At 29.3% G+C, this 25,017-nt stretch overlaps 3 protein-coding genes across 4 annotated transcripts in view; 2 read left to right on the top strand and 1 right to left on the bottom strand.

The window, feature by feature from the left end:
- The first annotated feature begins 1,176 nt into the window (after positions 1–1,176).
- LOC111040202 (UDP-glucuronosyltransferase 2C1-like) lies at positions 1,177–9,083 on the top strand. The gene is made up of 6 exons (XM_022324009.1): positions 1,177–1,309; positions 2,613–2,865; positions 3,397–3,989; positions 4,422–4,644; positions 6,089–6,308; positions 8,375–9,083. The coding sequence occupies exons 1-6, from the start codon at positions 1,271–1,273 to the stop codon at positions 8,676–8,678; spliced, it is 1,632 nt and encodes a 543-aa protein (XP_022179701.1). The 5' UTR covers positions 1,177–1,270; the 3' UTR covers positions 8,679–9,083.
- Positions 9,084–15,154: 6,071 nt separating this feature from the next.
- Positions 15,155–23,373, bottom strand: LOC111040206 (E3 SUMO-protein ligase PIAS1-like). Of its 2 annotated transcripts, XM_022324014.1 has the most exons (4): positions 23,110–23,373; positions 22,852–23,022; positions 16,476–16,737; positions 15,155–16,402 (listed from the first exon to the last, which is right to left on the bottom strand). In XM_022324014.1, the coding sequence occupies exons 3-4, from the start codon at positions 16,669–16,671 to the stop codon at positions 15,570–15,572; spliced, it is 1,029 nt and encodes a 342-aa protein (XP_022179706.1). In that variant the 5' UTR covers positions 16,672–16,737; positions 22,852–23,022; positions 23,110–23,373; the 3' UTR covers positions 15,155–15,569. The 2 variants fall into 2 exon arrangements, with proteins under 2 accessions (XP_022179706.1, XP_022179707.1); XM_022324015.1 differs by lacking the exons at positions 22,852–23,022; positions 23,110–23,373 and having other exon boundaries at positions 16,476–16,798.
- LOC111040204 (cleavage stimulation factor subunit 1-like) overlaps positions 18,853–25,017 on the top strand; it is a 20,398-nt gene continuing 14,233 nt past the window's right edge. Inside the window, exon 1 of the mRNA XM_022324012.1 lies at positions 18,853–19,454. The gene's annotated coding sequence lies outside the window, so the exon portion shown is untranslated. The remainder of the gene's footprint in view (positions 19,455–25,017) is intronic.

The raw sequence follows: 25,017 nt of genomic DNA, 5'->3' as shown, positions 1-25,017 counted from the left end.
TGTGTAGGTAGCACGTATTCAAAGATCTTTTAGTTGATAATATTACGCATATTTTAATAGGTATTTCTACTTCCTACTTCTTAGTGCAATAAAATCCTAGCCCTGGTTATTATAATATTATATAGCAACCTAACCTTTTATACCTATAATAATCATACCATCAATTTACATTAATAGTACAAATTAACAGGTGATTAGGATTTTTTATACTGATACTAATTTGGGTACCTACACTCTGGACAACTTAACTTAATTTGCATTTATTTGCACATAGGTACATATGTATGATCCAAGTATAAAAATTCCACACACAAAAAAAACCACCTACCATCTAAATTCAATCATTTAGATTTTTTATCATTTCATACTATCGATGTCTTATTCATTTATTATTCAAATACAGTTTTTATAGTCTTAATAATTTTTTCAGTACCTTACGTGCATTAAACAAATATAAATATAAAATATAAAATACAAGTTTAGATTTACAGATTTTATATTGATTATAAATTTATAATATAATCAATGGTGTTACATAAGGTTGACTATTTTAAATATTTTTCCAAGTACTATTTTTCATTTGAAATATTCTATTATTATTCATATTGAATGCTGGATGCGGCTTCTGTAAAATGTTGTGCATACTTAAAGTCTTAAAATACTTTGTTGAAGTAGTGTAATTGAACAACTTTTTCCACAACGTAATTAATTTATATGCTTGTTTTTTATTGTAATCGCCAGATTTACTTATTATTGTTTATGATTGTACATATTATAATTTATAAATTATCTATTCATTTATTTTTAATAGAAAAAAATTACCCTATTCTATAAAAAATTTAGTATTTGAGTAAAATAATTCAAATGTTTATTGACTATGTATTGATACAGATGGTACATCGGGTTTTCTAATAATTTTCTATACAAAATTAAAGACTGCTTGCAATTATTACTTTGCACAATAATTTGTACATTGGATCAATCTAAAATATAACGGTATAAGCGTTATCGAACGGTTGGTGATTTTGAATAACAATTTGTATTCAGTAATAATAATAGCGTATAATATTATGATAATATGCGAGCGTATTTATTAAGATTTTTACTCCCACTGTTATTACCATACTATATTATAGCCGCCGTTACGCAACATGACGGTCATTCAGAGACTGTTGTAAGTTGTTAGATCAGTATTCCATCGGCTATTATAACCGGCTGTCGTCCGTAGTTTCGTTTATCTCGTATTGTTGTTTAGAGCAACAGACGAACGATGAGGACGTTTGCTCTTTCAACAGCATTCTGCAACACCGTAAGTATATCATTAAATAATAAATACCATTGCTTATGTTATCTCAATAAATAATTAAAAATGTATTCTAAATAAACTCTTGAAAAACATATACAAGTACCTTACAAATGGTAAAAAAAAATGTTTATAAATGTATTCATCACATTTATTACGTTTTCAAGTCAATTCATAGGGGAAATTTGTGAAGTTGCGACTAATGAATGTTCTGTGTTACTATCAAGCAAATCCAAATTCTTGTTTGTTTCTTAAAATTTTACAAAATATGTGGTGCCATTTAAATTATTCTACAATATCAATTACATACATTTTCAACTTAATTGTCCTATGCATTTTTACGTTAAAGGTTTTAGTAAGTACCTACAGTAAACCTCCTTATAACTGAAATAAGGAATAGCTAATACCAACTGATTTTTTCGTTAAATAGTAGTTTTTCGATTTGGGGAGACTAAAATATACGGGATGTATGTTTAAAGTATTTTAGGTAAACACCAATTATCATCAGTAAATATATTCATAACCTGTTACTAAATATGTAGGTATTTACATACTTATACTCTGATTTTTAAATGTTTTTCAAGGTTTTACAATATATTATTGTTAAATAATAATAATAATAATATTTATTGATACCAAATCAAAATTTCAGACATGTTATAAAGAAGATAAAAAGTTAATATTTGGTTCTCTTTTCAAAAGCAATAATAATACACCCTAATATAGTAATGTAAAAATGCAATGTTTTGATTTTTATATTATATTATTTTACGTGTATTATTCTATAGTATAATAATTGTTTCTATTAAATCTTCAATAAATTATGCAGTCGAGTTTCGATAACTCGAATCTCAAGTGGAATAAAATTGTGACTCTGTAAGTTTTCGACTTATATAATTTTTGAGTTACATACCTCAACACACAACTTTGAAAGGGGCAGAAAAAAATTCGAGTTATTGCGACTCGACAGTACTGTTATAATAATATATACATTATATATAGATTTTATATTTTAGTCGGTTGATCTTTTATTCTAAAAATAACGTAAATGACATAAACATTACTCATACAGTTATGCAAATGTATTAAAAAATAATATTTAACAATACAAGTGAAAAATAAAATAAATAGAAGTTTAATTTTCAATAAATATTAAGTTGTTTAGACATGTATTTAAAAGTAACAAAAAAATTAACAAATTAACAAAATAGTAATTAATGATAAAAATTAATAAATCATGACTAATAAACAAGTATAATTTTAAGTAGCTAGATGTTTGCTTATATTTGTATTTCTTCTTAATTTTTAGATGCAACTGTTGACGTTGTTGACGTTGTTGTTGTTTGCGGAAAGATCGTCCAGCGAGGGTCAGAAGCTGTCGGCGAAACCATTGAGTATATTAGCGTTTTTGCCTACCGAAGGTAAAAGTCATTTCATGGGATTTAAGCCGTTACTTGAAACTCTCGTTTCCAGAGGTCATAATGTCACGCTTGTGGCACCATTTGGGCTGGATGGCGCCAAACGGCCGTATCGTCACGTCAAAGTGGAGCAAACGTTAGGAGGTAATTTTGAAAAATATCTATACTGTGTAATGGACAGTGGTGTGCTTATGCATTTTTTTTTCAAAAAAACAAACACAATTAAGTAGAAAATCTGAAAACCTGTTAAAGGGGTCCATACACTATATGAGCATAATGTATAAAATAATTTATATCATAGCATGTATTTATACATATAACAATGACAACTAATCTTCGAGAAATTATGTAGTAGTTGATGAGATGTATTATTATTTATAACAAATAGTAGGTAAGTAGGTAGAGAATTGAAAATAGTGAGTGTTTAAGAGATAAAAAAGAAAACAAGCGTCATCAGTTAGAAAATAGATAGGTATATTGAATAATATATAAATAAAGTATTTTCGTAGCATAAAAACTTAAGTATTAAATTTACTATGAACACTGAGTTGAATTGAATTAGGAGCTGGGAAATGTTATTTAAATGGAATTATGGAATTATATTTGAATAATGTATTATCGAGGCAAAAGTGCACCAACCTTTATGTTTACAACGAGTGATTATTTGTTTTCAAGATTTCGACATGCTAAAAGTGGCGAAGTACGTGAACCTGGTGCCCACGCCATTTCACTTGTGGTGGTTCGGGCCGCACATCAGCGAGACAAGTCTGGACAAACCGTCTGTGGCCAACTTCATCCGGAGCGACCGATCGTCGTTTGACTTGGTGCTGTTCGAGAACTTCTACCACGAGTGTTTCGTGTCCATCGGGCACAAATACGGTGCCCCGGTGGTGCAGCTGCTGCCATTCTCCGCCAACTCCAGGGTGTCGCAGTGGCACAGCAACCCTTACAACCCGGCCTACATTCCGGACCTGACCAGTGCTTTCGGATCGAACATGACGTTCGCTCAGCGCACCAGCAACGCAGTGTCCGCGTTCTTCTACACCGCCGTCTCCCGGCTAGTGTACCTGCCCCGCCAGCGGGCCGTGGCCGACAAGCACTTTGTGTACCCGGGCCACGAGCGCCGTCCCGACCTCGTCGACATGCTCCGGAACGTGTCGCTGACACTGGTCAACAGCCACCCGGTGCTCGGTTCAGCCGTGCCACTGGTACCCAGCTACGTGCACGTGGCTGGCATGCACTGCGTGCCTGCCGGACCGTTGCCCGAAGTAATGCTATATGACGATATTATACTGCGCAGCCCAAGCACGGCGTACACCGTCGACTTCCTCACATTTTTTTTTTTTTTATTTTTTTATCCTATTTTTTCCCAATAACCAGGCCACCGACTGGAACCTTTTAGTTGTTGTGGTGGCATTGGATCTAGTGCTTATTTTCGCGTGGTTCGGTGTTCATTTAAAAAAAAAAAAATCTAAAAACTAAATTATGAGGTTCTGATTTCGGTAAATACCACCCGAGGTTCGTAAGATTTCTAAGATTAGATTATGTGTGAGTAGTCCGGTGTTCGTCAGCTCTGTATAGTGTTCTTTGCCTGTATTTTGCTGCACCTGGGTCATCATATAATATATTATAGTTCCGCAAGTGGATCTTTTTTCGCGACGTTGAAAACTAATCTCTCATTTTTTGTTTGCGCCTTACAGGACCTGAGACAAATAATGGAAAGTGCTAAAGAAGGTGTAGTATACTTCAGTTTGGGATCGGTGGTAAAATCGTCCAAAATGCCCAAGGAAACAGTTTCGCTATTACTGTCGGAACTCTCGAAAATCGAACAAACTGTCCTATGGAAATGGGAGGCTGATGACATACCTCAACTACCCAAGAACGTCGTCGTTCGAAAATGGTTTCCCCAAAACGACATCCTAGGTACGTACTTATTATTAGTATTACTATTTGTCCGACCCGTAAGAGTTGGGTAAGTAAGACGTACTTACTACATACTGATTTCTGATTTGGATATGTAACATACCTATAACGTAAATAAATACATCGATAAAAATAGAGGGAGGGTGCAGTTTTCCCAAAAATAAGTTATTATGACATTTTATCGTTCTATATACTTTGCAGTTGTATTGTACATACACATTTGCAAAAGTAATTTGTTTCAATATAAAACAAATTAATTTAATATGCTTGTTAATAAATGGTTTTTTTATAAAGAAAAAAAATCATGTTCATCCTGCAGTTAGGTCTTTTTTCAAGTAATAGAATTTGATAGTTTAAAAAAGTATAAATTAAAAAATCGATGTTTAAATGGGAATTGATGGTTAAAGATTTAAAGTCTGAGTATTGAGTATACTGTATACCTATTATTTATTACCTATAGTCTTATAATATGAATTATTGAATTTTTATAAATAATAAATATAGGTTCTATAATATTATATACTTGATTTTCAAACAATTTATATTATGTATATAGGAACACATTAGTTAATGATTACAGATTCTGTAATAATAAATAGATTTAATAAACTATAGCAACAAAAAATGAATGTATTAAAAAAAATATCCCATACTTAAATTATAATTTAAAAAAACATAATTGAATGTTTAGAATAATCTCGTGCATAATGATTGTCGATGCATTGTATTATTTTTATATTTTTACTTTGTAAATATGAATTTAGATAAACTATAATTGTTATTAGACAAAATAACGTTTAAATGATAATATAGTGTATTTGAAGGAAGGAGAGGAAGGTTAAAATAGACTTTAACACCAGAAAATAGATAACATGCACGTAGAATCACGTAACCGTTTATGGCACTGCAGGTTGAGACTTAACAATGCAATGAACGTCAAGCAGTAAACACAAAAATAAATAATGTATATTTTATATAATTATCAATGGATACTACCTATTCACTGTTGTAAGTTACGGGAAAAATTGAAAATCGGGAAGTGTTTAGAGATAGTTCCCAAATTACGTAGACAAAGTAAAATTATTTACCTTTTGACATATAATGCAGAGTCAAAATAATACGTAATAAAATAATAACAGCCAATGGGTACCTATAATTAGATAAGTACTATTGATTTTAAGTATAGGTATTATGTATATTAAATTGATCGACTCAGCCCAGTTTTTCGGTGAAATGGATTAACGATACCAGTGAAGTGATAATGTTCAATACAAAAATTATATTTATAACAATGCTAATTCATCTAAAAATGTTTGTAAGACAAGTAGGAAAAAAATTTGTATTCATTATTTAATTACTGAAATTGTAGGGCAGTGTCGAAAATGCGAGGATTTTCTATTTTCATCAAACTGTATTTCGTCTGAACAACAATATTTTTGTTTAGGTCATAAAAACTGCAAGTTATTCATCACCCACGGCGGAGTACAGAGCACCACTGAGTCCATCTACCACGGAGTGCCCATGTTGGCCATTCCCGTTTTTGGTGATCAGCAGGGTAACTCACTGCGCGCTCAGTACCAAGGCATAGCTATACAATTTCCGTACTTCGAATTGACGCACGAGGCGTTTGGCAGTGCACTACACAAGCTCCTCATTGATCCGACGTGAGTATAAACTATAAAGTATCCATAATACCATGAGCGTTCTCGGATTCTCAAAGACACTTGACAAGTATATAAGTACTTACTATACTTACATATAATTACAATTTTTTATTCATAATGTATATTGCTTACAAACTGTTAAAAAACGTTGAGCACACCCCTGCATAATACCACGTAAAAATACCAAAGTATATCTATGAGTTTCAAACATGTATTTTAAGAATCAAAGACGATGTAATTTATTGAGATATTACATATAATCGCCAATGACGGCTAGGGCAAAGTAAAATAACTGATCAAAAATATAAACATAACATTTTATGACATAAAAATTACGTTTTCCATAACTAAACAAAACAAATGTAAGTACCTACATAAAAAAGTATTCAAATTTGAAATGCGTCCTCACTCCTCGATACTGTCATATTGTTATATACATTGTATGTGTCATTTAATGTTTATTCAATTTGTCAGAATTTACCAACTCCGGAAGTAAGTACCTATACAAGGAGGAGGGAATTAGTCCTCACGACCTATTTCAAACCCTATCAATAAAACCCACCGTGAATACGCTTCTAACTACTTATATAATATAAATATAATCGAACATAATAATATTGAAACATGATCACCATTGTGATTTATTTTTAATGCCATCGCCCATCATTGACATTTATTATTTATATTTACTTAAATCATAAGTCTTGTCACCATGGTTGCAACCATTATAATTGGTGTTGACTGTTAACCCCGTCAACAGTCACGTAATTAATATTAATATACTGTCACGTCGTTGAGCGATGTGTCTCATTACCACTCGTCGTTCCTATTCCATTTCATTTACCATTAATTGTTTGATTCTGTTTTAATATTCCCCAAATTATGTATACACATTTGACGTGCATGATTCCGAATATAAAACAATTTAAGTTGAGTAGCTAAGAACTGAATAATGCGTGTGTGTGTGTGTGTGTGTGTGTGTGTGTGTGTGTGTGTGTGTGTGTGTGTGTGTGTGTGTGTTTAAGTAAAGTTGTTGATAAAAGTATGTTAAAAAAAAATTACTGCGGTCAAATAGTAGAATGAAATTCGTAACGAATAGATTATTAATACATAAGTATTCTGTTTTAATTGCCCAACAATACTGAATGTTAAAGAAAACATAGACAATGAAAAACTTCCGGGTCATCTTTTGAGGGGATGCAACTTAATTTCAAAGTTTAACTTTATTTTTACTTCTTAATAGTAAAGTAGCTCTCTTAGAAACTTGTTCATATTATTTATGTTGGTATTTTAAAGGCACGAATATAATTTTATTTTAAGTTTCTATATGTTTCAAATTACTTAAATATTATGTTCCTTTTCAATTTTAATTTAATAAGATCTGGACATTTTATACAGAATACTTTCACTGTGGGTATAATATGAATTTATAGTATATACCTATTATACCTACATAAGTAGGTTTATGTAAGTAGTAAGTAGGTACTATAAAAGAGTCTATCGTTTTCGAACATTTCTAATTATTTTTGAGAAATATATTTTAAAAGTTTTATTTGTTTAGAATTTAACCTAAGAAAATATTGAATGTACCAATTCAATATTGATACTTATAGTATGATTGGCAAAATAAACTGTATATTTTTGAATTTTTGAATCTTGAAACTTGGCCATAAGTTAAGGTGGCTGTGTGAATAATATATTATGCACTTTGATTGATAAAAGTAATTTTTAGAATGTTTGTGCACCTTCAATAATTTGGCACTATTATAGGTATGCATTAATACCTACAGCCTGTAGATGTGGTAATAATAGTATGATTTTGGGGATTTAAAAATAAAATCGAACGAGTGGGGCATACATTACTTTTCGCATAATAATTCCACGACCGACTACAATGATGTGCTAGGTACCTAACCTATTCAATATTGAATATTTTGTAATCAAAATAGTAGCTATTTACCATTCGTATATAAATATGTTATTGTATGTGAATAATATAAAAGAAATAATAGTATATAATATTAAAGTATAATATTACATCACCTACCATTTATACGACATCGCAGGTACCGGGAAAATGCCAAAAAATCGTCGGCCATGTTCAGAGACAACCCGCTACCACCGCTGGAAAAGGCTGTGTTTTGGGTCGAGTACGTTGCCAGGCACAACGGTGCGAAACACCTGCGGACTGCTGCCAACGACCTATATTGGTTCCAGTACATGCTGTTGGACGTCCTGTTGCTGGTGTCGTTCGTGATCGTATTGATGGCGTGGATGACCAAAAAAATGCTCGGCTGCGTGTTCGGCCGGTGTTGTCGCCGCGGCCGAAATATCGCCTCGCCGCCACCGGCGGGGAAAAAAACGCAGTGATAATAACAAACACCCCGATCATACAGTTGACTCTCGAAGTTCAAAGGAGGGGGGGCAATAAAGGGTGAGAAATCGAGTTGTTAAAAATATCGAGATATCAAAAACCGATCAACCGTGTTATAATGGGGTTTGAAGGATATTATTTTTAATATTCGATGTAATATCGTTTCTACTGTAAATTGTATAACTATTCGATATATTTCGTCAAAAATGTGAACGTCTTTTCATTACATATTATATTAATTCTACACTACATTTACATAATGTTTTTACAAATTATAATAGGTATACAGTGTACACGAATTGCGATAACAATAATATTATACACCGTAAGGTTACATACCTAATTCCTATATACAAAAATAATTAAATGCCAAGGTAATAAATACATGTACGATCTACCTATATAGTATATACATATAACATAATATTATATAATTACCTAATGTAATATAATATATTATGCAAATTATGAGAAATATTATTCGTTTTCCGCGGGGGGCTTATAAAATCAAAAATTTAAATTTAAAATTATTATTAAATTTAACGTTCAATGAATACAAATATTTAGTAATATTATAATAAGTGCTGTGGTAACGCCGCAATGTTAGAAAATGTCTCTTGGTGGAACATTCACCATTCAATTGAGTATATGAAATTAATAAAATAATCAATCGTAAATAGAAATTTACGACGCCACCGCAACACTATATACATGCCCAAACTACTACTTTTCCTGCATTTTGTTTATTACGATGGGCTAAATAATAGATTATCAATATTATTCGTTGATAAAAACTCAAGTGAATGGTGAAGAATGGCTACTAAAAAATTAACGTTTTTTTTTATACAAAACTAGATTCAATTCGAAACGACTATATTGTACTGATTAATAGTGTGTGTCATTTGAAACAAGCACAATCAATTTATATTTTGACATTCGTTGTTTGAAAAAAAAAACAATATAAGGATGAAAAGGGGCCTTATAATAATCAGAACTGTGCTGTACAGTAACATCAATATGTTATACATTTTTTATAATAAACATGTTTTGTCGTTGAAAAAGGCTCATAAAAGTACATCATATTCAGATAAATGAGAACAATAACAAATCTCTTCTGAAATCGCGTATTCGTCGATATTTATCTATATGAAGTTTTTCCATTAAAAAATGGTAGGCAACTACCTCATATAATATGTTGTGTCATAACTTATAATAATGTAATTTTGTTATATTAAATTTATTTAGTTATATTATTATAATTTATAAATATTATTATGACACTAAATAAATAATTTTGTACAAAACTAATTGTATCCACTATTTTTTATAAATGATTTATATAGTAGTGGGTTCTGCACTTCTCCTGTTGAATAAAAATAATGTACGTAATTGTTGCGTAAAAAGTGGGGTACAATCAAGAAATACATTTTTCACTCTTATGTTACACAATAAATAACAATACACGTGTACGATTTGAAAAGTTTTCTGCTATGTTTTACTTGAAATGTCAAATGAGTCAAAATAAGAAAAAAATCTTTTATTGATTTTCTATTTACCTATCATCGTAATTATTATTATAATTTCATTATGTAGGATTATTTTTAGTATACATATACATAACCTGACCTATTAGTTATTATTAGGGACCGAATTTATATGCTCAAAAAATCCTCAAAATATGCTTCTAAAAATTCTGTAATATGCTACAAAATATGCATTGAAAATTGAATTGAAAATATTTTATTAAAAATTATGTAAAAATAAGTAATAATTAATTAAGTATTAAAAAAGGTAAGAAAAAGTATTTCGTCGTCTTCACCAAGTTCTTCGCCATTTAGCATTCTGTATCTTCAATCATTAAAATATTAATCTAATGAAAAGTGAAAACAAAAATTAATTCATAATTTACCTTATTGCACTGGATGATTGCTTAATGTGTTCGAACTTTAAATTCCTTCGATTGTCTGAGAGTAGGTATACATTTTTATACATTGAAAAACTTTGCTCGATGTCAGGAATATTTATAGGATGCTATTTACGCCTGTGTCGTTATCCCCAATTTTACCATATATTTTTATGTTTGAATTTCCTTTGAAAGTTAAATCATCACGATTTAACAACAATTATGTCTTTTAAAATCTTGTTATTTGTCATTTTTAGGTTACTATATAGTCTGTTGGTTATTAATTATTCCAATTAACTCTTAGGTATCTGCAGAGTCCACACTCTTAATAACGACTCAACATTATGTCGATACCTATATAATATTTTTCAATCGTGTTAATTTCGGTTATTACATTCCTACATAATTAAACATAATAATATAATATCTTGTGCTGATCTGAGTGTATTCTTGTTCATTATACAAATAACTCGACTAGCAAGTAGCAGTATGGGTAAACGGTGTATTTAGAAACACATATTTTACAGGTAAATCAATATAGTATGCACGGCTTAGGGCTTAGGTAGGTTTGTTTGGAAATCAAGAGAATAGAATAGATTTTAATAAATAATAAATATGTGATACATAAATGATTTTTAATCCAAATCCAAATTCCAAAGTGCAAACTATAGTAATATAGGTTAGTAGTAGTAGTATAGTATAGGTACCTATACTTACTTATATACCTTTACGTGTACGTATAATAATAGGAAATGCATACAACGGTTTTAGCTTAGGTAGGTGTACTTATAAAAACACAAAGATAAGATTATATAGTTCAAAAGTCAAACACACATTTTGATTTATTTGGCACCAATTAATTATACTTATCATAATTTTTTATAGGAAATTATTTCCCGTTGTAATGTTGTATTGTGAACATTTATATTCTACTCGCCACGTCGAAATCAAGGTAATTTTTCAAATTTAATCATAGAAAAATATGGAAGTATTTAAACCGTTGTATAACATATATTACATAATATGGAGGAGTAACACCTCTCATTCCCGGGCGCGTCCCAACTCCCTACGGATCGGGCCACCGAGATGATGTCTAAGAAGTAAGAGTACTTACGTATCTAAGTACTAAGTAGGTACCTCATTTATATATTTTGTTATTATATAATATAGTAATATGTCTATTTTTCACCTTGGCTGGTATTCTACATTATTCTCCTTAGCATTAACCGTTTTTTTTTTGTATTCGATTTTGAATATTTGTTTATCGGCGAACGTCGAACTTAATAGTGTATTATGAGTGTGTGGCAGCCCGAGTTAAGAGATGATCATAAGAATTCTGGAAAGTTTATGTATATATTGTTCTTAGGCAGTGGTTGGTAACATTCTTGTTAAAGATGTTGGCTTATATTAAGATCATTTTGAAAACGTTCTTGAATATTCATACTAAAAACCGGTTAAAGTACAATATACCTATATGCTGTCCACCTGTTCCTATACTCTAAGTTAAGATATAGGTAATTATAATAGATATCAATATTTTCTAGATAATATGATCATGATGAAAATGATAAAACTGTTGAAACATATTTTTTATTGTTTTACTTAGAATAGCTTTATTTCATGAGCGTTTGCATTTTACAATACTTGATGTATGATAATATACAAAATCTATAATTTATCTATAGGTACTATCTAGGTACCGCGTAGGTAAAGATATCCCATATCCATAATAAAGGTATAGAAATATAATAAGGTGTAGGTAGATACCTATAATAATTAATAATCTATATATACGAAAATGTATACCTAACCTAACCTATGATGATATTTAATACCTAGCTGTTCAAGTTCATTATAGTTTAATATTAAAATATATCATTTTAAAGATGATAAAAAACTTGATTGTAATTCTTGTAAAAAGCATTTTTAAAGTAATATCAAACCACAATATTATCATCATTGTTCGCGACAGTTGGTAAGTATGCTAATTTAAAACAAAATGGAGACTTAATTTTAGGATTTGAGAATTCTTTTAAACTACAAAAATGAAGACTAAAACAATTCTTTTAAATTTAACAAATAATAATGCACATGATTTAAAATTAAAATTAATTTATCAATGGCTTTTAGCCAATTCAGCAATAAGTCTCTTGATTACAATTTATTGAATAAGTTAGATTATAATTCGTAACTGTAATATTTAGGAATAACCTCCTAAAATGTTTTTAATCACTGTTAAATATTAATGAAAATTAATATTCAAGAGAATTTAGAATCTAATAATTTAGTGAACATTATTAAATACAACAAGTAATAAACATATTAAGCTAAATAAGCTAATTTTATTTCCCAATAATCCCAATCATGTGCTTGATAGTTATTCGTTGTGTACTTATGTAGTTAAGTATCAATTATAACTTTTTTATGTTTGTGCACTAAATTGAATGTATTTTTTTCTAAATGGTTTTTTTTCTTAATATATAATATGATTTACCCTAGTTTTAGTAGATTTAGGTTTATTATTCACATATTTTTTTTTAAAATAAATTATATAATTTTTAAATAATTTATATTTACATTAATTAAATATGAAAAAATGTAGGAACTTATAACAGTTGCACAACTAGGTACAGTGGCGGATTGGCCCACCGTGATATCAGGAAAATTCCCTGTTGGTCGATCCTTATATTAAAACTCTGGGCCGATGTACTTGGATAACAAATTATTTGACAACATTCAACTACAGTGTTCGTTGTATACTCGTATAACGATGTTGTATATAATTTTGGCTACACTAGTACATAGCACGTATTAAAGTAATATACACGAGTTAATTTATATTTTATTTTAACACCGTTAACTCGTATATAAATCTTTTTTTAATATTCGATATTAATATATTGGGTAGGCCTTTCATGGTAATTTCCCGGGTCCAAATTTTTACCCGATCCGCTTATATAGCTAATATAGTACCGATGTTTAGGTACTTTCTAATTTGTGTACTACATATTATTTACATAAATGTTGCATAATATAAAATATTTTCTATTTACACTGAAATAAGTTTTATTGCATTGGGCAATGATAACTATTTGTTTGTCATTATTTTAGTCTTAGATCATTATTCATACAACTGATCGTAGACAATATCTGTGTATCTTGTCTAATAAGATCCATAAGCTTTTAGTTGAGTGTCCAGTGTAAGTATTAGAATAATAATCGGCTAGCTCTGCTAAAATTTTGAAATTCTTTTATTCATCACTCATCAGTACCTATCGGCTATAACAATTATTAATATTGATATTGACGTTTTTTTTAAATATTTTAATATTTTAAAGTGTAAACATTGCTAATCTAAAATAACATACTAACATTCGATATTCCATAAAACATACTATAATATACTAATGTCTAGATAATATATTTTTTCCTCCTCCGGTCGGTGTGTCATGACGATAACAACGCCGCACTGCATATAGGCGCCCTCTTCACCTCGCCATCAATGTGCAAAGATCGTAATGTAAATAGAATATCGGTCAATTGATACAATCAATTTTTTTTTGTTGAATCACTTTTGTCACCGTAGAATATTTGTATTTCTTCGGCGTTTCTATCGTCCACACCTACGAAATTGCCAGAGATTTTTTTTTTAATTTAAATATTTTCCTGGTGGTTAGTCATTTGCATAATTGGATTTATCTACACCTTTAGTGCAATCAAGTCCAGATCGTTCATCGTCAAGTTTGTCTGTCAGCAACTCATCTATTCAAACCCCATTGCAAATTGAAACTTTCAAATGCGACTCCTAGAACAATTGGAGTCGAGGAAACCGATTAGTCAAGGCCCGTTTAGTACATTAAAGAATCTATTTATCCATCTTTTAGATTAATTAAACTCTGTAGAGTACTAAAATATTTTTCAAATCACTGACAAAAATGTTTATCTCCAAACTTAATTTGTATTATTAATTTAATGCAGAAACAAAGAAAAAATAATAAATGTGCTGCACCCATTACCATAGACCAAAGTTTGTTTTATTTTAATATAATTTTTTTTCCTCTTTGGCTTTGTGGTATCACACAGAACAATATTTTTAAATCGTATAATGTAGTCACTACTTCTTGATGTGTTAATAATGAAGAAAAAAGAGACAAAGTATACCTATTGGTTATACTAGAGAAATATTTTTGAATTTTTAATTTTTAGTTCCTAATCCAGTAATTTTCTATAGTAAATAAATTGTTGTTTATAATAATACATAAACAAATATAATATTTGAATACTGATATTCCCACCAATATTAAAAACAAAAATAATAAAATAAAATAACCTAAGCTACACGTATTGTATTTATTATTTTTACAATTATTATTACAATAATACGATCTGGATATCGACCTGTATGGCCATAAGATGTTGAGAGATCGTTTAGCATATATGAGGCAATAATCAAGGACAATACTAATCTAACTTCCGGAGTAATAATAACTTTATTTCAAAAAATTTGACACAACATAATATTTTACATTCCTTTAAAAAAATTATAAAATATTAATTTGTTCTGATGTTTATGTATTGCATATTTAATTTAACAAAATAAATAATGAAGTATTTACAATATTAATTTGTTTTTGCTTATGATAGTTATGAATTACGATTAGAGAAATTAATAACAATTATTGATTTTTTTTTAAAATAAACTTCATATTTCAAATGTCTTCACATAACATTAATCTCAACTCTACTAATAACCATAGTTGGACATTTAGTGATTCATTAGAGCATTTTAAGCTGTTAATATAAGTATCATTATAAGTGTTATTTTAAATGTATTTTGTTTATATGCTACCTATTTATTGTGTAAAACTATGGATCATCATAATTCTAAAAGTTTGTATATTTTTAAATTGTTTTGATGATAATAATAATAATAATAATAATAATAATAATAATAATAAAACGAAATACATTTCTGGCCATCTTCTTATTCCACTTCAATGATAACTTCATACAAACTCCCCTGCTCCTTTTCCATCTCTTTTTTTTCATAATATCCAAGCCGTACCCCATCTGTTTGAAATTCTATACGACTGCAATCATCACTTAGTGTAGAACTTGACAAAATTTCAAAAAAATAATATTGAATTTCTAAGTCATCGTACGAACAAGATGTAGTACATATTGGGCACTCCCACTTTGGTGTACACTCATTTAATAATAGAAACGTCTTTGCATCAAAACACTGCAAATGCGTGCAATGTCTGGCTCTAACGGGGACTTCCATTCTTGTTTTACTCAACGGGCAAAACAATCGAAAACAAGTAGCTGGTTCACCTGTGTCCAAAATTAAATCATCATCTAATAACATATTAATTATAAATTTTTTAGTCTTCTCTAGATTTTCGCTTGATGTCTTATCTCTATTATCTCGAAGTCGGTCTATCAAACTATTTATTGAATGTTTTCTAACTAGATTCAATGTTAGAGCGTAATTATGTTCATCAGGAGTCCAGCTTGTATAAATCAGGTCTTTAATCATATTTTCATGTATCAACTCAGCGCAATTGATTGGCTGTTTAACTTTAAATGATTGTGGCTGTGGAAAATGCAAATTATTTGGATGAACCGAAGAACCATAAACAATTTGCAGTCCCTGGGGCAAATAATCCTTTATTAATGATGAACCATCACCTGGAATTTTTCCAATTCGAATCTGGAATTGAAGTTTCAATTCACTGTTTTCTAAGTTCTCAAAACTGTACAAACTTTCAATATGATTGGCCGACAGCGAAAATTGTAATGGATTTGTATTCATAGCTGAAATAAAATAGATATTATAAATATAACTAACTTTAGAAGATTTATCATAAAATATATTTTGATAGCTTACTTAGAACAGTTGGCTTGATAATTTCATGTACAACGGTATAAAATGGTGAATTTTCGAATTGGAGATCACCTGAAAATTGGGAAACACCATTATTGTTTCCACCACGTGATCCATTCATACCAGGCCCTGTTGCATCTTGTCCCACAATATTAATTTGACCATTTGTATTTTGAATCTGAATGTTACTGTTGTCCATAGTATCTCCAGGAATAGTGTTTGCAACAATGTGGCTACTGTATATACTACTTTGAATTTAGAGTAACTTGAAAAAAAAAGTGAAAAAGTAATATTATTATCTTTGTAACTTAATATTTTTATGTACCTTATAACAATTATTCATCAAGTTGTATTTTATTTTCTCCAAAACGAGGGTATAAACTAATTTATCTATGATTAAGAAATAGTTTTTATAGTAAAGTCAAATTGATTTTTACAGAAAAAACAATTTAAATTAAGTTTTACTGATGAAAAAGTAATATCAAAATTAACTTTAGTTATTATTTTCCCCGATTTTTTCTTTTTTAACTTGTAATTTATCAGCATTATTTGTTATTATTTATTTTTATATAGTCATATACTATGGACTATTTTATAATTCTAACAATTTTTTCGGATGGTCAATAATAATAAATGAGGTATTATAATTTTTTAGTATTTTTATTCACACTTATTTACTATTGCAGTATTTCTTAGTAAAAATATCTATCTTTTTAATCAATACCTAATAATAATGTACTTATTTATAATTTTACTTCACATACTTAGGTATAAGTTCATATTATATTTATTTTACCCTCACAAAAGTACAGGACTAAATACATTAAAAATGCATACATTTGGCTTAAGGATTAACATTATTAAATGTCTACTATATATTGTGCCTAACATTCTTACAAAACAACTACAGTAAAGCATATTTAGTAAGTCATTAAATTAATTTTTTATAGATCACACAAGACAAATTACATTTTTTTTTTAGAAATGTTAATAAATCAAGCTGAAAATTTAAAACAAGTTATACACATAAATATAAACATAAAATGCTATAATATTGAAATTAAATTAAAAATTAAAGGGATATCAGACTAAAAATACATTTTATCTTGTTTGACTGGTAGGTAGATATTCCATCTATCTTTAAAGTTCAAAAAATAATGAATTGGACGTTAAAAATCAATAATTAGACAGTAATTTTAAGGAGAATACCATATTAGTAATAATATTAATTTATTCTTTGATCTTCAATACATTTAATAATGCCAATGAGTTTTATGAATTGAGTTGTTCTTTCCTAATGCTATATGTTAAATAATATGAATATATGATTTTACCAGTCTTATTGTTGAGTAGACAATTATAGTAAAGAAAGATGTCTGTAGGATATAAATGAGATTAAATATTTTTAGATAAATAAGAATCATTTGAGGGTACCTTATAAGTATTATATTTTATATTTGTGTATATTTTAATTATAATTTAATTTGGAAAAGTAAAGAACAGACTCTGTGTAAAATAATTTTTTTACATTTAATCCATAATATTATAATTTATAGATAGGTATCCTGAAGTCCTGTGCAGTACATTTTGGTCCATTTTAAAGATTATTTTTAATATTTAATTTGTTTATTTTTTAATGGGCCTATTGATCAAAATAAGCATAACCACACATTAATACCATAGTTAACAATAGTTTCAGTAAGTGCTTAAAAGTTAAAATACAGTTCCTAATTTCGTATAGTCTAAAATATCAGCTAGGCTTTTGTGTGTATCATTTTTCTTAGTTTACCTATTTATTACTTGTTATAATTGTTCACTTCATTCAAAGTTGTACCAAGCACATTTCAATACTAAGGTATTTTAATTTTAAACAATTTTTAAGTGTGTGACAGTTGCATACATAATTGTGGGGTTGCATGAAGGATAATTGAAAATGTATAGAACCAATAGTGAACAAATGGTTCCTTCAACATGAATTAGTGCCACATTATCGGTGCATTAAATTAATTAAATTAATCTTTCATGCAACCAGGCAAAAGATTTGTACCTAAATTAAATTGTGTAATTTCTTGATAATTACTAATTAGATTATACCTACTATAGAATATAGATTATTATTAATAAATAATAATGTAGAACATAGGTTTTTCTAAATATGGGAAGAAATTATATGTACTCACAGCTATTTATTTTTAATTTTATTTGTTGAAATTATTTATCGTGTCATAAGACACTCGTGTAGCAGGTGATCTACTACTACAGGACAGCGAGATCTCATACCAATTTATTATGAATGATCAGTCACAACATATTTTGTATGCATAAAATATACCTACCCATAGTTACTATTTGTTATTAATTAAAAACGATTATACAAATAAGCCGAACCGTAACAATAATATATCAAAATATTGGTCTCATTTTCATGAATGTGCGTAATAACATTATTATTATCGATTTATTATTAATTATTATAACATAATATATAATAAACATATTGAGTAATTTTCTTAGACATTTTCAGTCGGAGTGCTTTATCAAATTATATTGTTAAATTCCACGACTCACCAGTCCCGGATAGTGTTCTCACAATATAGGTACCTTATTGTGTATTATTGGAATATCATTAGACTATTTATAGGTTTTTACAGCAAATATAGCTCAAATACGTCGTTTACGATTAGGTTCCGATTGGCGATTAGTGATTACTGATTACGATTATTAAATCAGTACGCTGTCGACTATCGTAGTGTCACCACAATAATACAGTGTAAATATATAATTATTAACTCGTAACAGTTTACAGTAAAATTGTTATTATATGCTATATTCAATATTGTAATATTAACCAAGTTTAATAATTGTTTAAATACGTTCCACGTTATTGCATTCTCCGAAGGCTGTTCCCAATCCCCCCGAAAAATATCAGGCTTTTTCAAACCGAAAACACCTGGAAAAATTCAGGAACTTACACCTAACGAAGTAAGTTTATGATATACTTTCAGATAAATTGGTTTTTATTAGGTAATTATAACTAAGGTGAGCAGTAATATAAATTGTTCTGAATGTTAATATTAGTAATATATAAATTATCAATATAAATCAAACTGGTTTTGAGTTGACAAAACAATATTTTTGTTGAACTGATAATACATTCTGCTTTTTAAGTATTCATTTTTTATTTCCCACAAAAATATAACTCAACAACTTATGCCGTTAATGAATTTGTAGACCGTACTACAAAATATGTTAAAGGTTCCAACCTGGATTTATTTAAATTAATTTAATATAATGATCACCTACTTGTAATTTGTATACCTATAATATATAAATATTATGTTATTATGCATTTATGTTAACACTTAACAGTACACACCCATGATTATTATGCTTTTTTTAATTAATGATCGTCAAAAGCTGATTTTTTGTACCTAGTTGCCTTAATTTAAATAATTTCTATTGTAATGTTTATTTTTTATTTACTCAAGTTAAAAAGAAGAAATACAGTCTGTATCATCTATAACGACGGTCAAGGGACCGTAAAATATATATCATTATAAACAGATGTTGTTATAACCAAATTTTATTTTATTTTTTTTACTATTTAATATATTATACACTTGTATTTTAATCCTTCAATGAATTTTTAAGCTACACAAGTATATTATTGTAATTTTAATTTGATTTAAATTTGATTTTTCAAATATACATAACATATACGTATTATGTACTTACATATTTATAATACATACATATATTTTAATAACAGCCAATGTGAAAATATGCACACAGAGGCGGACCGGGGCAACTATTAGGATGGGGAAATCTATAATTTGACCGGCCCTTGGCCATTTCGCTATCAAAAAATATAAAAACTTTAATATAGGTTGGTACCTAAAGTAAAAAAGTTACTTTTATGAATTAAGAACTACATTGACCGCACAAAATTATGCCTATAGTAATCAATAATCATCCTATTAACCTATTTATAGTATATTATATTTTATTATTGTGTACAATATATTAGGTAATATTAATTATTAAGTAAATACTTCACTAATTGTAATAACAAAGTTTAAATTTAAAAAAAAGTATTTACTTGCGGACTTGACGTGGATATAGTTACGAGTATAGTTTTAATATAATATAATATAATATTATATTATATTATATAGTTACTACTTACTAGTATCAATTGGAAAAATAAACGTTAGATGAAGTTTATAATAGGGCATTTATTAATTGCAAAAAAAAGCAAGAAAAATGCCTTAAAAAGTTTGATTCAATGCTAGTGCTTTGTGCTGAGATAAATTAAAAGCTACTTTAAATAAAATTAAAGTAAAATTTAGACAGATAGGCAATGCCAAAATCAACCAAAAAGTTGTTTTCTACACTGTAGTAATCATTCGTTGGATTTAGCATTACAAGAAGTTGAACAAAAAAATAGTGTTATGTGTGATGTCTTCACTATGGTCAGAGATGTATCAAATTCTATTCTTGAATCTACTGAAATAAAACGTATTTATGAAAATATAGTATCAGAGCCATGTTACAATTCCTCTGAATCGGGTAGTATAAAACAAAATCTACTCCCATTTTGTCCAACTAGATGGTCTGTAAGGTTTTTAAACTTTTAACCCATCTAGCAGATCATAGAAAATCAACACTTAGAGGATAGGTCAAAAAATGTAAAACAATGTTTTTTTTTACTATTGCAACACATATTTTTGGTCCTGTAGAACAATTGGCAAAAGTGTTACAAAATCCTAAATGTTGTGAATCTTATTCAATGAAAGCTGCGGATACATTGAAGAAAACATTACTATCATTTAGAACTAATGAAAATTAGATAAAGAATATACATGCTGAAATATGTGTATTAGAACCGCTAGACGACCCTAGGCGCATCCAAAAAACACCAAAACGACTTCAATAAACAAATTACCCCTCTACAAAATTATCACCAATATGTAAATTGATGAAAGATATGTTTGAAATAATTGACTACCTATTTGATAAATTAAATTGACGTTTTAATCAACAAGGTCTAAAACACTTGGTCAAGTTAGAAAACATACTTGTAGATCAAAACACAAAATCTCACCGAGGATTTACTAATTGTTTAAATAATATGAATGAGGATTTTGACATAAATAAGCTTTATGCACATCTTATTATGTTACCATTCATAGTATCTATCACTAGTATTTCGGATATTATTAATAATATGAGAAATTAATATTTAAATGTAAAAGATTCTTTATTTTTTGAAATCACCCAACTTATTAAATTAATTTTAACAATACCAGCATCTACAGCGACTGCTGGGCTTTCTTTTAGTGCATTGAGAAGATTAAAAACATATTTAAGGTCCACAATGGTTTAAAAGAGATTAACTCATATGATGATTTTACACGTACATAAGTCTATGACAGCAAACATTGATTTGAAGTTAAGGAATTTGATTTGCAGCCAAGGAATTTGTTTCCAGAACTTCATAAAGGAAATCAACATTTGGAAATTTTTACTAATCTTGGCACTTTGGCAGTAACAGTTTAAAAAAAAAAATGTCCAAATGTTAATTTCCTTTGTGAAGTTTATTTTATTGTATTTATACTTATATACATTTATTTTATATTTATTTATGTATTGCTACTTTAAAAATATATAACTTAAGATATAAGGTAGATACATTTTTTTAATATTTTATTTATTTATATATTGTTACTTTTGAATAAAACTCTAGGTCTTGAGGTATAAAGTTTTATGATTTGTTTCAATATATGAATGTATAAATAGAATGTATTTATATTTATATTATACTATAATTATATCAATACTTTCATATAATTGAATAATTCTTATATTATAATATACTACCTATATCAACATTAAAAGAACAAAATATTAGGAAGGATCTATTATCAATCACAAATAAATATATGATAATTGTAAGGTTTTTTTATGCCCCCCCCCCTTCATGAAAAATAGTTCCTGCGCAACTGCTAGGGTGAATAATAATAAATTCCTTTATAAGAATTTGATGGACATTTTTAACTTTATAAATATTATGCTATGTAAGTATAAGTTTATAAGTAAATACGATGGTCAATATTTTTATTGAGGCTACCCTAGATAGCACTTAAATGCAGTCAGATACAATTCATTGTAACCACCCCCGCTGTACCTCGCACACACTTCAATTCCAATGTAAATAAACGCAAACATTTTTTCAAACACTGTTGCCTTTCGGATTCAGTGCCACAAGACAGTGAAATAATAAAAAAAAAAAATTTTAAACCAAGAATGGGTGAATTAATGCCCTAATTTCAAGAATCATATTATTGAAACAATAAAAAAAAAACTATACAATAGATACCTGTATTTGTATTTCTGGTGACTTCCTTAAATTCAACTGTTCAATATTATTAATGTGGACAGACACTGTCGTAATAATTGTCGTCGGAATCTTAACGCAGCTCTCCTACTAGGTAGATACCGTCACTACTTGTTGCTTCACCACTGATGGAAACCAGATGATTGATTGCCGCTGAACGCCGAATAGAACATAAAAATCGTTTACTTCAGAATAACAATTAAACAAACAGATAATAATTAAAAATCATCAGCTACATACCAGAAACAATTTAATGGAGACGCGACATAAGCCAATGACATGAATATTGTTATGAGGGGGATGACGAAATGATGCGACGGACATAGGCAAAGGACGACACAGGACGCATGGTTTGTGTACGTGCAAAAAAAAACCTGCCTACGTATGATGACGTGGTCGTCCACTTTGCTTACGCGACGGCTGTTCATTGGTCATTGGTCATTGGAGGCTCCTTGATCTCCTGGAAAAGCATCCCAAAACCGAATATCACCTTATAATTTCATGTATTGCATCATGCCATGACGTCGCATAAAACCAAGGCCGCCACGCGTTAAATGGCACCTGCAGTGTGGCCCGTGTCCACGGCCAAACGGACGGACGAACCGGTTCGCATAGACCAGCGGAACGTGTATTACCGGGCGCCGGGGTAATGCATCGCCGCTTCCCGCGGACGAACTGCGGCTGGTCAGGCTGGTCCAAAGACCTTGACAAATGAAGCAGGTGGACAGGGCAATTCGCACAACTGGTTTTGAATAAAACCGCGAAACCGCCCTATATACCCTGCCACGTACTACGACCTCAAAGTTTCGTGCGTAAACTTTAAGATCGGTTCACAGTTTCTATGTACGTTGTTCATCCTTTTTTTTATAAAAATAAAACGAATAACAGACGAAGATGAATATAGATGTTTCGATATTACTATACTCTAGGTAATGGGCGTTTAAAATGTAAATTTGGGAGAAAAAAACCCAGCAGAAACGCTTTGCGGTTCGCGCACAGCAGTCTAGTCGGCTGCCGATTTCTGTAGACAATCGCGGCGGGTCCTCCGAAGCTGCGCAAAACTTTTTAGAATAGAGTATAGCCATTCCGCTTGGAGTTTCTTGTGTCAAATATAGAGGGACCGTGAGACTAGCTGAGGTCATAAATATTTAGGTTTTGAGAGTATGGCATTATGCGAGTAGTTATGTATTAAGCGAGTGTATAATTTCTAAAAAAAACCCAACAATTTCAAAGTTATACCAATTGCATCGTTTTTACTTCATCGCTTGCTCGGTGGTTTTTGGTGCGTTAAAAATTAGTAATCCGTGTCAGTGGCGTAGCCAGGATTTTTTCAGGGGGGGGGGGGCTGACCAATTTTTTACACAGCGGTGGTTTAGTTTTTGATCGAATACCATAGACCATTAAAATAATTTTTAAATTGTATTAACATTTCGGAGGGGGGGCTGCAGCCCCCTCAGCCTCCCCCCTGGCTACGCCACTGAGTTCTACCTACATATAACGGTATTTTATCAATTAATTAATAATAATGTAAAAAAAATTGTGTGTGATATTTAAAATATCGACAGTTTCGTGTGAACTAGAATAAATTTTTAAAATATTTCTAAATGTGAAAACACTTTTAAAGAGTATAATATTTCTTACATTTCCAATCATTTGAAAAAAAACCCAAAAGTTAAATTCGTATACAGAAAACAATATTATATTATATTATATTGTTAATTGTAATTACATAATATATATAATGCAAACATAAAAAGTTCATAGTTTATTGTGCGTTACATATTATATGTTATATTCTAAGATACGCTTCAGAAGTTTTGTTTTAAAAAATGAATATATTATAAACGTACTTGAAATATATAAAAATGGATAATAGAACATACACACTTTGAGCTCACAATATATAGGCAGTGTACGCGTTTACATTTTCAAATATCTAAAACTATTACACATAATATTATACATAGACGGTCATTTAAATGCAATATATCTGATCACACAGATCTTAAAACTAGCTTAAATCGTAAGGAGTTAAAAGTTAAGCACAAAGTATCGATTTTACATACTTTTAGGCAATACAAACGGTACACAACATCTAATAATTGTATAGTAATATTAAAAATAGCAAAATGTTTTTTCTTCTTTAAT

Source organism: Myzus persicae, unplaced genomic scaffold, assembly GCF_001856785.1.
Source record: "Myzus persicae strain clone G006 unplaced genomic scaffold, MPER_G0061.0, whole genome shotgun sequence".
NCBI classification, from domain to species: Eukaryota; Metazoa; Arthropoda; class Insecta; order Hemiptera; family Aphididae; genus Myzus; species Myzus persicae.
The sequence above is the reverse complement of the archived record's forward strand: the minus strand, read 5'-3'. Positions and strand labels throughout refer to the sequence as shown.